The 14,472-nt window shown below is 41.4% G+C and overlaps 1 protein-coding gene across 1 annotated transcript in view; it reads right to left on the bottom strand.

Annotated features, from left to right (window-relative positions):
- ell2 (elongation factor for RNA polymerase II 2) overlaps positions 1–14,472 on the bottom strand; it is a 91,712-nt gene that overhangs the window by 41,852 nt on the left and 35,388 nt on the right. Inside the window, exons 4-5 of the mRNA XM_048621294.1 lie at positions 14,253–14,416; positions 4,498–4,757 (exon numbers count right to left, since the gene is read on the bottom strand). Coding sequence (XP_048477251.1) covers positions 4,498–4,757; positions 14,253–14,416 — 424 coding nt within the window. The remainder of the gene's footprint in view (positions 1–4,497; positions 4,758–14,252; positions 14,417–14,472) is intronic.

The raw sequence follows: 14,472 nt of genomic DNA, 5'->3' as shown, positions 1-14,472 counted from the left end.
TGGTACGGTACAAGAATGGAACCATTTGACAGACAGAGAAAACATCCAGTGGAGAGGACACTTAAAAGAAGTCATAAACTGTGACATTATCGTTGACAAGGATGTGTTTGAGGAAATCCCCCAACTCCCCAATGATCTTGGACTCCCACAAAGTGTCAGAAGTTGAAGTGCTATTAATCACAAGAACGGAAAAGCAGTAGAAGGAGATGGATTCCAACAGAGATTTTCAAACTTGAAGGATCAAAGCTTACCCATCATCTCTAACAACTGGTCCTGAACATCTGGGACAAAGAAGAAGTCCCTGATCTCAGGGATGCTGTCACCTTCACCATCTTCAAGAAAGGAGATGAAGCGGACTGTGGGAACAAACGTGGGATATCCCTACACGCCACCACCTGGAAGATCAGCAAGGAAATCCTTGCTGAAAGCCTTCATGGGTTCCAATCAACCCTTGGAACTATGGACATAGTTTTCACAGCTTGGCAACTCCAAATGCCAGATAAACCACCAGCCATTCTACATGGCCTTCATTGATCTGATCAAGAATTTTGATTTAGTCAACCAGGACATGCTATGAATGACTCCGTCAAAGGCTGGCTGTTCGGTGAAATTCATCAACATCCTATGTTTCCTCCACATCGAGGAGTCAGTAGTCTTTACCAACTATAATACGGTAGATTCTTTTGAGGTCAAGTAGGGATGTGTTATCACTCACATACTGTTGTCCATCTTTAATTGTCAACATTCTTCATCTTGTCAAGAACAAACATCTCAAAATGATGTGAACACTGTCTACAGGATGGACAACAAAAAGCTTTTCAACCTCAATTGGTCAAAATTCAAGAAAATGTAGCAACCTCACTTGTGGAACTTAAGTATTTCAAAGACAGTGTCATCGCTGCTCTCTCAAGAGAATCTCAGGCCTCGCTTAATGCCTTTACAGAAGCTAACTGAAGAATTGATCTTAGCCTGAACCTTAAGAAGAGTCAAATCCTTCACCAAGCTGATTCAGGTCACGTTCTGGCACATTTCTCTATTAAGAACAATGGAGAAATCCTCCCAAACATGGAAGATTTCCCTTACCTGGGAAGCTCTTATCTAAAAGCTGATATTGATGTGGAGATTCAATATCATATCCAACCTGGGAGTGCCACCTTCAGACACCCAAGGATGAGAGTTTTCAACACGGATATCAAGACCTTTAGCTGATATCCTTCAGACCCTTTTATACAGCTCCAAAGTCTGAACTGTGTATAGATGCCATATCAAAGCCCTTGTGAAGTACCATCAGCGCTGCTCAAGATAGTTTTTCTGCATCAGCTGGGAGGACAGGCGTACAAACAGCAGCATCCTTGAGGCAGCCAAATGGTACCAGCATCGAGGCCATTATCATTTGAAACCAACTCCACAGAGCCAGCCTGAGGTTAAGGATGCCTGAGTTTTGACTATCAAACCAAATCATCTTTGCCCAGCTCAAGGAAGGCACTTGAATGAGAGGAGAGCAAAGGAAACATGTCAAAAGACTCTGAAGGCTTCCTTCAGGAAATCTAACATAGATATCAATGCATGGAAGACCCTCCATCAGAAAAAAAAACGATTTGAAGCAAACTTCTTTATGATGAGGCAGAATTCTTTGAGAACACTCGTAGGCAAGAGGAAATACAAAAAAGGAACAGAGAAAGGAATGTCAATGAACAAGGCCAAGGACTACTTCCACCTCTGAGAAGCACCTGCCAAATGTGTAGTTAGAGATGTGGCTCTAGGATCAGCCTCATCAGTCACACAACCCATGACCAGTGCCGCAGAATTTGCTAGGTAGACAACCAAACTCGTCAGCAAGTGGTTGCTACTGACTCCATGGCCTATTTATAAAGCCCAAAATTCCATTTACCCTATGAACAGCAACTCAAACTGCCCTGGCATCGTTAATATCCCCAGCCTTTTATTCCAGCACCCTGGGTTTACAAATGCACTCTTATTGCCTCTCTACATTCAACTTAAAGTGCATCAGTTCATGATTTTCTGCCTTAAATTTCATCTGCCAAGTAGTGTCACAAACAACCAGCCTGTTTATATCAATCACTACTATCCTCACAGTACACAAACAGCAGCTGTTCACAGATAGATAGTAGGAACTGCTGATGCTGGAGTCAGAGATAACAGTGTGGACCCCAGAAGGGTCCTGGCCCAAAACGTCAACTTTCCTGCTCCTCTGATGCTGCCTGGCCTGCTGTGTTCCTCCAGCTCCACACTGTTATCTCTGGCTCTTCACGGATTCTGTGCCTGAGGTTCATTCCCTGCTGCTGCTCCAAATGCTGTTTTTCTGTGTTTTTGCCTTCACTTTATCATGGCTGCCGTTCCCTGACGAATGCATGATCCATGCAATTTAGGAAATGTGGGGAACAGGAGACAAAATTCAAGAAAGGTTGTTCATGTCTTTGTTTCTGAGGTTTAGAGGCATTTTGTGGGGTCAATCACTGTTTATTCTGAGTGTTGATACACAAGATATTCTCATATCACCTGATAATTATAATTTGTTTTCTCTTCTGAAAATGTTATGTACCTGTGACAGATTGATGCTTTAAATTAAAATGCAATCATTGCTTCACTTTCAAATGAAGCTTCCAGATTCAGTTGGAATGGTAATAAAAGCAAATCAGTAAATGCAGCCACAATCTAATTGTTATTTCGGCCCAGAGATTGTCCTTTTTACCATTTCGAGCTCCTCAAAGCCACACTAACAATGCAATTCTGCTCCAATACTAGATAATTACATGCCCAAGCCTACTCTCTCTAATCCTGCCTGGTTTGAATGCTGCATTTGGCTTCAACCTCCCACTTGCAACAGACAGTGGAAAGAAAGCTTTATGTACACGACATTTGCCATTGGCAGTCCCAGACTGTTGTTCTTCTCACACCTTCAACACAACTGCAATTATTTCACAACGTTGCTGCATTTTTAAAAGAAAAAACCACACCCAAAATAGAAAATACAAGTAATAGATGTATACAATACGAACGATTTAAATTTTACTTCTGAAGTCAAATTACTCTGGCTATAAATAAACTGTGCAAAATACTTGACAGTATGTTGACCTCATAGTAAGCAGTGGTAGCATATGGGACAGTTGTCCTGATGTCAAAAAAGGCTACATTATACTGCAGTTTCCAAATCCTCTCCTCCAACACTTCCAAACATAGCCAAAAACCAGGTCCGTTGGCATTGGAGGTTTATAGGATATATAGTTACACTATGACAGCCATGACGCTGCAAACATTGTACAAGATTGATACCACATCCTAAGTAGGAAAGGCAAATCTAGTGGTGAGATTATCATAACTTAATTTTCTAGGTTGCACAGAGCATACTACACGACTTCCTCTATCATCGAGCAAACAGAATCCCATAACTGAATGCAAGTGTGTAAAATCACAATAAATGATTCTCACTCTCAATCCCACACCAGCACAAATGTCAGGAATCTATTCCATAAGAGGGGGAAGAAATGAAGCAACCTGAACAAATCTTGGAAGGTGACAGCTTCAGGACATTGAACCCATGGATCACCGAAACACCAGTGAAATCCCAGCCGCCAAGTGAAAAGATCAGCAAAGTAAAACATGAAAAATACCAGAAGCTTCCCAATACCAACCTGCTGCACCTGTACCACACACCTCAAGAATCAGGAACCCATTCCTCCTGAAAGTAGGAAGAACAACTGATGTAGTTTGCATCAGTTGTCTCCCCTAGTTCAAATTACCTTTAGTTCACTGCTGGATTTCAATCCACTAATTCCACCCTCACTCCTACTGCCTGCTTCGATCTCTTCCTCAAACTCTTGAGATGCAGATTTCCCTTCTCAAGGCAACCCATCTCATTTCATTTTCCAGTTTAAAGTAACTTTTGCCAACCAGTCAACATTTTCCATTCATAGAATTCCCTGCCTTCTCCCATGAAAGCAAAATAACTCAAAAATTCTGCAACCCAATTCTGCAAAGTTCCCAAATACGGTGGCTGAGTGAGTCTATAATCCAAGCAACTTTCCACAAAAATCACATTCACGACAGCCTTATGGTTATGTTGCTGGTATAAAAACAGACAAACCGAGAAAGCATAGAATGAGACACAACTACGCAGGACTATAAAAACAGAATGCAAGAGATTTTACAAGTATATAAAAAGCACAGCAATTAAAGTAAATGTTGCTTAAGGAAGAGACATTTCACAAAACGCTTTCATACCACATTACCTATTGGAATCAGGGTTTTTAAAATGATTGATTCAATAGTTTTGTTGAATTAACCCAATTGTTTCTAGTTGGAGAATCTAAATTGCATGCAAGTTTTAAATTTCTAAAATTAGCACGCAAAGCACAAGGTGACAATTAGAAAAACGCATACGGGAGGGAGAGTGGGTTAATCAAAATTTCAGTTATGTTGACAGCCAAGAACTGGATTGAAGAGTACTGAATGGGAACCATATCTGTTACCACTGACCTGTTGCAGAATTGGTCCAAGAGAGTTCTTGTCCTTCTGACTGACACCATCTTTCTGTAATCGGGCCAGAAGCTCTGGTTTCTTGAAGGGTTTTAATACCAATAAGTGGATTACCCTATCCCTGTAAGATCGTTGAGAAACACTGTTGTTTGTATTGCACTTCCTTATTGTACTTGCAGGATTAACGGGAGTTGACCGTTTCCGTTCAGGTACGGCATCTGGGATGCCTGGTGCTGGTTTACGAATCTGCACTCGCTTACCTAGAAATGGAAAAAAACTTCAAAATTAATTGACAAATTGACATAAATTAAGTAACATGATTGCTAAGCTAAAATATAGTATTTAAATGTACATTTAACTTAACAACTGCTTGGACTTTGACTTCAATACAAGTAGTTGTACTTTGTTGACAGCTAACAGATATATATAAAATGGATATGCTGCCCAAGAACCCACTTGGTTACACCAGAACAAGTGAAGTTTCTCAAATTAAAACTGATGTTTTACCAGTAGATGGAGGACGAGCACAGGCAGTAAAACCTGACATGCTGCTCCAATGTGCACGTGCGCTGAAAGCCGCTGCTGAATTGATTGGAATTGGGAAAAAGACAGTTCAGTGTATCTGTGAGGTAGTTTTACTGACAAAAAAACATTGCTCTGGATCACAAGAGACTGGAATACAGATTGCTAAGGAAAAGAACTTGCCAGAAACAATACAAAAATCAGTATTAACATTTGGATCCCCTTGCCTTAAACTGCAAGGAAATGCATCATTGGCTTTTCCTTTTCCAAAACATTTCCCCCTTAGGTGCCAAGTTTGCAGTTAAGTGAAAGAAATTGTGAGCATAGTTGCCTTGGAATAAACATGCTGGAAAAATAATTAAATAGGAGAGTCATTGATAAATTGTTACAATCATAAGTGATTAAGAGATTCCCTGCATGTTGATAGTCATTTTTATATTATGCACAGAATTCTGCAAATTCAATTAGTAAAATGAGACAACACTCCACAAAAAGCCTAGTTTGGAAAGTGTAGTGAATTTTGCAAGAGGCCAGAGCTCATTTAGTTAATGAGTGTAAATTCTGGCAGCAACTCCAAAAAGAACTGTAAACTGCCTTTGAAAATTACAGCTAGAGAAAAACTGATTAATTCCTACAGTCCTAAATAAAGAAAGGTAGGCTAAATAACATTTGAAATTAGGGATCCTGTAGTATGAAAGTGGGTTAAATCTATTTGGGGCTAAAGGTCACTAGTGAACAGAAAATAAAAATATCAACGTCCAATTCGAAGTATTGGAGGACTGGGAGCTAATCTAAGTCAAGGGTGATGGGCAAGTGTGACTTGGCTCGTCTTAGAATATGGGCAGAATTGCAAGAATGGGAGGAGGGAGCATTGGAGAGGTCAGATCTGGAGGTTTGTGTGCATGTGCGTATAACACTTTTAGAAGAGGATAGAGGGAGAAATAAATGTCAAAAAAAAAACGGAAGCAGCCTTCACAAAGTGCAGGTTAGATGGTCAGAAACTCAGCTATTTACTCAGTTGGAAGCGGAGATTGTGAAAAAGTCAGCTTCAAATTGAGACAAAGGCCAGAGAGGTGTTCAGATCAGTGGCAAAGCATAGGAAAATAATGGCTTCATAGCTGGAGGACATTGAACATATGGTCTGTGTCAAAAAAGCAGACTGAAGAGCAGGAAGATTAGAGTTTGGTGATGGCAACATACATATGGAACCTGATATGCTGTCACCAAGAGATCAGAATTTAGATAAGTAATAGCAGGAGTCCCAAGGATAGATTCTCAGAGGACTAGAGGTAAGTGTGTGAGTTGAGAGAAGTCATTATTGTAAATGCAATACAATTAAATACAGAAAAATTGAACCAAAGCAAAGGCAGTTTTACTAAATTTGAATACAAGGGGAATACCAGAAGAACAGTACGATCAGCAGTTTCAAAAGACTGCAAAGAAGTTGAAAAAGTGACAAGAAACAGTGCATCACGACCACGGTTTAAGAATGTCATTTTTAACTTTGAGACCATTTCAATATGTGGCAGGGGTGGAATCTACATTTGAAGACTCTGCACATTTCTGATCTTTAAACAGTTTGTGGAAGAACAGAAGCACTTGAGTAATTCAAACATGATTTACAAAAATTGATACTGGAATAGAGAAGCTTGTGTGTATGGAATAATGAAAACAAAAAGTACTCAAATCTTTAAAATTAAGAGGTTTGATAAGGTAGACAGAGCAAAATATTTTGACTTACAGGAGAGCCTAAAGTTACTAGCCATGAATATTGTCAACTAACAAATCCAACATGCAAAACTTCAGACTAAAGAATGGTAACATTGACTTTGCTACCTTAGTACTTACAGTCTCAACAGTCCATAGGGAGGCCACTGAGTCCATGTCAGCTCTCTGTACAGCAAATCAATCAGTTCCATCTTCTGCTCAATTCTTTGCAAAACTTTGCGAGTTTATTTTCATCACATACTCATCTAATTTACTTTTGACATCATTGGATTATCTCTACTGCCACCAACTTCCAAGTTACTGTCTTCCAGACATTACCACGCTGTGTAAAGGAAGTTCTTCCTCATATCCTCCTAGTCTTCTTTTGCCTAATACTTTAAACCTGCAGCCCCCATACCTTGTACCATCAACTAAAGGGATTTTTTTTGTATCACGAGCAGATCGCTCATCAACTTCCTTTGCTGGTGGGAGAACCACCTCAGCATTTACAACCTAGCTTTGCAATGAAACTACCTCATTCTTTAAAGCATTCTGGTAAATTTCTTGTGCAACATTTCAAGGACCATCATATCCTTTAGTTGAGGCAGTTAGTATAGAAGTACTTAAGGAGAAACTGTACAAACATGAAAGAGAAAGGTTGTAAGTACATGCTGATTAGGTCAAAGGGAGAAGACTGGAAGAAGGCTGATGGAAGTACAAGAATTGGTGCAGACCACATGAGCTGAATATATAGCACAGACAGTCCATTCTATGAAATTCCATGACTGAACAGATTAAAAAAATGAAGTTGTAGGAAATTTAGGCATAGATTTGAATTTGTGACGCAACATTAAATTTGAGTTACATAGAAGAAGTTATCAAAGAGTCAGTGAGCATGTGGTAATCAGTAGGTTTCCTTGTTCATGTTTAACTTTGTGCCACAATACTTCATGTTGTCCAGAGTCAATGTTGAGGATTCTTGGGGCAACTCCCTCCCAACTGTGACAATGACATCGTTGTTCCTTCACTTCTACCGGTCATACTGCTGGGGAGAAAGGACATACCTAGGGACAGTGAAAGTGGTACCTCAGACATTGTCTTTTAAAGCTATGATTCAGTGGGTATGATATTATCAGGCTGCTGCTCCACTAGCCTGAGACAGCTGCCCCAACTTTTGTATTGGTGCCCAGATGTTAGTAAGGAGGGCTTTGCAGGGTCGACAGAGCTATGTTTGCCATTGTCATTTCCAGTGTCTAGATCGTTGCCAGGTGGTCTGACTGATTCTATTCCTTTTAATACACTTTTTAGTGACTGTTGCAACTAAGTGACTTGCTAGGCCATTTCAGGAGGTAGTGAAGAGTCAAACACATTTCTGTGGGTTTGGAATCACTTGTAGGCCAGCTCAGGCAAGGATTGCAGTTTCCTTCTTTAAAGGCCATGAGTGTACGAGATGGATTTTCCCTGACAATTGATAATGGTCAGACTCTTAGATCCAAATTTTGTTTTGAATTCAAATTCAGCCCACTGCCAGTAGTGTAGATAACAATATGTCATTAAGTCAGCAACTAATCAAGCCGATGCGGTCTTTCAGAGACTCGTGCTGAAGGGGCCAATGTCACTTTCTCAAGCAAATGTGGCATTTGTCAATTAGAAGCACATTCAAGCAGTGCCAAATTCCTGATATGGCAGATATTCCCTACATAATCTGGGTGGATCCAACAGCATGAAAGCTTCATGTTGTGAAAACTTCAGAGATGCAATTTGCAGCTGCTATTCCAAGTCTTCCAGAAGATGGTACAACTTCTCTTGCAGGCTTGCTTATGAAGGTGATGGTGAAGAGTTAACCAGTGACACATGAAGATAGGGGTCTTTTCAGTCTCAAGATGACAAAGAGCACTAATACATCAAGTGTCACTACACCTATATTTCACAGTCCATCACAAAGTCTCAATTTGTAACTGGGTTCAGCATACTCTTTAGTCATGGAACATAAAAACAGCATCTCAGTGTGAGTTAGCATTGAGTGCAGCTTGAATGGGGGAAAAGGAACAGGAGCACATTTGATTTCTTTTAAAGAAATTCTCATCCAGTAGGAACTGGTTCTAACTCTTACACTCAAGTATCCAATTTATTGTCATAAGAAAAGGAGCTAATGGATGAATAAGAGAAAGCAATTGTATTTTCCATTCATCTTCATAGCTCAATAGTATCAAAGGCAACTTGGCCACAGTGCACTGTGGGCATTCAGTCTGTAGGGAGATATGAACACTTTATGTGACCTAAACAAGCACATGTGCAACAATAATCAGCAGCTGCAATTAAAACAAACAGTTCTGGGATCAGAGCTCAAGTGGCAGCTAGAGTTACTGTGTTGCATTTGCAAGGCACAGGAGTTACACGCTTAGAGAGCTGCTCACAGCACAGGATGGAGGCATGCAGATAGGGAGTGGGTGACCGCAAACCAGTCCAAACATCATAGACAGTGCAGAATGATATGCTGCCCTGCTAGTGCCAGACTACATCACAGCAGGTTCTTCTTCGGGAGGGCTATCAATCGGAGGATGTGGTCCACATTGCCTGCCTTTCCTATGTCACTGGAACCAATTTAGTTCCGCAATCAAAATTTATGGAGTTAGGTAGAAAAATCAGTAAGCAACATCTCAAAAGTAGTAGCCTCCAGATTACTGCCATTGGGTAGTAGACACAAACAGAAGGATATGACAGGTCAATGTGGCTAGAAAAGTAAAGGAGGAAGGGCTTTAAATTCCTGGAGGAGATGGTACCTGTAAAAATGGACATCTGAATAGAGTTTAGTCAACCGAGATCTTTCTGGGATCTTTTGCTAGTTTGGGAAAGGTTAAACTAAATCAGCAGATACATGAGAATTACGACAGAATATCAGAAAAGCAACAGCAGGTGCACAAAATACTACAGGACAGTTAACACTAGAATAGAGAAAAGTTATTACACTGAGTCAGAATAAGACAGAAATTAAAGCATTACAAACCAGGGTTACTGAGCGTTATGTGAATGCAACAAGTATGCTAAAAAATTGGTGAGTTACAGGCACATATGGAATAATGATGTTATGGCTACAGACGAAAAGTAGGAGTCCGTGTTAAATACTCCTGGACACAAGGTGCTCAGTAAAGATAGGAAAAGGTGAAAGGAAGGAAAGGTGGCAGTTATAGTTAGTGAGTGCACTGCAGCACTACAGAAAAATAATGTACCAGTGGGTACAAGGGCAAAATCAATTCGGCTGGAGTTAAAAAACAAAAAAGGTACAATGACAGTGTAGTTGACAGGTCACCAACTAATGGGAAGGTGTAGAGTAGAACATAGAACATAAGAGCGCAGTACAGGCCCTTCGGCCCTTGATGTTGCGCCGACCTGTGAAACCAATCTGAAGCCCATCTAACCTAAACTATTCCATTATCATCCATATGTTTATCCAATGACCATTTAAATGCCCTTAACGTTGGCGAGTCTACAACTTTTGCAGGCAGGGCTTTCCACACCCTTACTACTCTGAGTAAAGAACCTATCTGACATCTGTCCTATATCTATCACCCCTCAATTTAAAGCTATGTCCCCTCATGCTAGTCACCACCATCCGAGGAAAAAGGCTCCCACTGTCCACCCTATCTAATCCTCTGATCATCTTGTATGTCTCTATTAAGTCACCTCAACCTTCTTCTCTCTAATGAAAACAGCCTCAAGTCCCTCAGCCTTTCCTCATAAGACCTTCCCTCCATACCAGGCAACATCCTGGTAAATCTCCTCTGCACCCTTTCTAATGCTTCCACATCCTTCCTATAATGCGGTGACCAGAACTGTACGCAATACTCCAAGTGCGGCCGCACCAGAGTTTTGTACAGCTGCAATATGACCTCATGGCTCCAAAACTCATCCCTCTACCAATAAAACCTAACACACCGTACGCCTTCTTAACAACCCTATCAACCTGGGTGGCAACTTTCAGGGATCTATGCACATGGACACCGAGATCTCTCTGCTCATCCACACTACCAAGAGTCTTACCATTAGCCCAGTACTCTGTATTCCTGTTACTCCTTCCAAAGTGAATCACCTCACACTTTTCCGCATTAAACTCCATTTGCCACCTCTCAGTCCAGCTCTGCAGCTTATCTATGTCCCTCTGTAACCTGCAACATCCTTCTGCACTATCCACAACTTCACCGACTTTGGTGTCATCCGCAAATTTACTAATCCATCCTTCTACGCCCTCATCCAGGTCATTTATAAAAATGACAAACAGCAGTAGCCCCAAAACAGATCCTTGAGGTACACCACTAGTAACTGAACTACAGGACGAACATTTCCCATCAACCACCACCCTCTGTCTTCTTACAGCTAGCCAATTTCTGATTCAAACCGCTAAATCACCCTCAATCCCATGCCTCCGTATTTTCTGCAATAGCCTACCGTGGGGAACCTTATCAAACGCTTTACTGAAATCCATATACACCACATCAACTGCTTTACCCTCATCCACCTGTTTGGTCACCTTCACTCAATAAGGTTTGTGAGGCATGACCTACCCTTCACAAAACCGTGTTGACTATCCCTAATCAAATTATTCCTTTCTAGATGATTATAAATCCTATCTCTTATAATCCTTTCCAACACTTTACCCACAACCAAAGTAAGGCTCACTGGTCTATAATTACCAGGGTTGTCTCTACTCCCCTTCTTGAACAAGGGGACAACATTTGCTATCCTCCAGTCTTCTGGCACTATTCCTGTAGACAATGATGACATAAAGATCAAAGCCAAAGGCTCTGCAATCTCCTCTCTAGCTTCCCAGAGAATCCTAGGATAAATCCCATCCGGCCCAGGGGACTTATCTATTTTCACATCTTCCAGAATTGCTAACACCTCCTCCTTATGAACCTCAATCCCGTCTAGTCTAATAGCCTGTATCTCAGTATTCTCCTCGACAACATTGTCTTTTTCCTGTGTGAATACTGATGAAAAATATGCATTTAGCGCCTCTCCTATCTCTTCGGACTCCACGCACAACTTCCCACTACTGTCCTTGACTGGCCCTAATCTTACTCTAGTCATTCTTTTATTCCTGACATACCTATAGAAAGCTTTAGGGTTTTCCTTGATCCTACCTGCTAAAGACTTCTCATGTCCCCTCCTGGCTCTTCTTAGCTCTCTCTTTAGGTCCTTCCTGGCTAACTTGTAAGGGTGTCTAATCTACAACCTGTTGGCCACTAACAGCCTGCAGTAATAGGTAGGGGGTGGGGTTGTAGCTGCTGCATCACAAAGCAGCAGGAAGGTATAACTGGGGGTGGAAAGGAGATCATTGTCTCTGGAGTGACTAAAAGGCTTGCCCCTGATGCCTTGACAGGATTGGAGGTCATCACAAATATTGCAGCGCTTGGCTTAACATTGATCTGTGAATAGTCTGTCATTGCTAGTAAATACATTGTTTTCTTTGAAACTTGGCTCAAAACGGAGAGATCCTCAGTGGGTTCCAATCTCATCACTTAAGCCATTTCCGAGAAGACCTGGGATATCTCATGAATGATACGTTTTTTTTTCCTACTTTATGACAAATATCAAAGTTAACTGGCATACGGTTTCCTGCATTCCTCCCTCTTGAACAGGGGGGTTATATTTGCTACATCCCAGTCTGAAAACCCTTCCATTATCACAGGAATGTATGACTTCTGTAAAAGCCCATATGGTCCTTCAGGGAAGGAAATCTGCCATCCTTAACTGGTCTGACTTACATGTGACTCCAGACCCACAGCAATATGATTGACGCTTAACTGCCCTCTGGTTAATTAGAGATGGGCAATAAGACCATAGGACATAGGAGCAGAATTTAGGCCATTCAGCCCATCAAGTCTGCTCTGCCATACAATCATGGCTGATAAATTTCTCAACCCCAGTCTCCTGCTTTCTCCCCATAACCCTTGACAATCAAGAACCTATCTATCTCAGTCTTAAATATACTTAATGGCCTGGCCTCCACAGCCTTCTGTGGCAGTAAATTTCATAGATTCACCACTTTCTGGCTGAAGAAGTTTCTCCTTATCTCCGAGCAAAAGGATTTCCCTTAACCTTAAGGCTGTCTTGGGTCCTAGTCTCTCCTACCAATGGAAGCATCTTTCCAACATCCATTCTGTCCAGGCCATTCAGTATTCTGCAAGTTTCAATTAGTTCCCCCCCTCATCCTTCTAAATTCCATCGGGTATAGACCCAGAGTCCTCAAACGTTCCTCATATGTTGAGCTTTTCATTCCTGGGACCATTCTCATGAACCTCCTCTAGGGCCTGAGATATGGGGCCCAAAACTGCGCACAATACTCCAAATATGGCCTGACCAGAGCCTTAGTGCCTCAGAAGTACATCCCTGCCTTTATATTCAAGTCCTCTCAAAAGAAATGCCAACATTGCGTTTGCCTTCCTGACTACTGACTCAGCCTGCAAGTTTACCTTGAGAGAATCCTGGACTAGAACTCCCAAGTCTCTTTGCAGTTCAGACTTCTGGATTTTTTCCCCGATTTAGAAAATAGTCCATGCATCTATTCCTTACTAAAGTGCATGACCTCACACTTTCCCCATGTTGTACTCCATCTGCCATCTGTTTGCCCACTCTCCTAACCTGTCCAAATCCTTCTGCAGCCTCCCTGCCTCCTCAATACTACCTGCCCCACCTCCTATCTTTGTAATGTCTGCAAACTTAGCCAGAATGCCCTCAGTTCCTTCATCTAGATCATTAATGTACAAAAAGTGAAAAGTTGTGGTCCCAGCACTGACCCTTGTGGAACACCACTTGTCACCAGCTGCCATCCTGAGAAAGACCCTTTTAGCCCCATTCCCTCCTTTCTGCCAGACAGCCAATCTTCTATCCATGCTAGCACCTTGCCTTGAACACCATGGGCCCTTACTTTACTCAGCGGCCGCCCGTGCAGCACCTTGTCAAAGGCCTTCTGGATGTCCAGGTAGATAATATCTATTGGTCTAACCTGCTCATTACTTCCTCAAAGAATTCTAACAGATTTGTCAGGCATGACCTCCCTTGGATGAAGCCATGCTGACTTTGTCCTATTTTACCATGCACTTCCAAGTATTCAGGAATCTCATGTTTCACAATGGACTCCAAAATCTTACCAACGACTGACGTCAGGCTAATCAGCCTGTAATTTTCCATCCTTTGCCTTACTCCCTCTTTAAACAGGGGTGTCACATTAGTGACTTTCCAGTCCTCTGGGACCCTCTCTGACTCTAGCAATTCTTGAAAGACCACCACTTACATCGCCACTATCACTTTAGCTATCTCAATGTGGTTGGAAAATAAACATATGTTGGAAAAATATTTTCCAGTCCGTTTCAAGATTCTTCACCTCTTGGGAAGCAGAACAGGCAGAAATAAACTTGCAAGTCATAAACTTAAAAAAGTCATTAGTACAAAGTAAATAATTTTGCTAAGTTCACATATTTTACTCTATTCTGCTTTACTGCGAAATTGTAAAATTACTTTCTTACCTACATATCGTCCACCAGGTTTAATAACTTTGGTACTTCGACTACGAGTTTCCTCTTCAGCCTGAGTCATACGCTCTCGTGTTGTCTGATAGGAATCATTTGTTGCACATATTGTAATTTTATCTTGTATGCTTCCAAAACAGTCCAATTCTGAAACTCCATCACTATACAGAGAGAGACAGAGCAAGGAAAAAGAGCGAGAGACAGAGCAAGGAAAAAG

The sequence above is a fragment of the Rhincodon typus genome, chromosome 3 (assembly GCF_021869965.1).
Source record: "Rhincodon typus isolate 14 chromosome 3, sRhiTyp1.1, whole genome shotgun sequence".
NCBI classification, from domain to species: Eukaryota; Metazoa; Chordata; class Chondrichthyes; order Orectolobiformes; family Rhincodontidae; genus Rhincodon; species Rhincodon typus.
The sequence above is the reverse complement of the archived record's forward strand: the minus strand, read 5'-3'. Positions and strand labels throughout refer to the sequence as shown.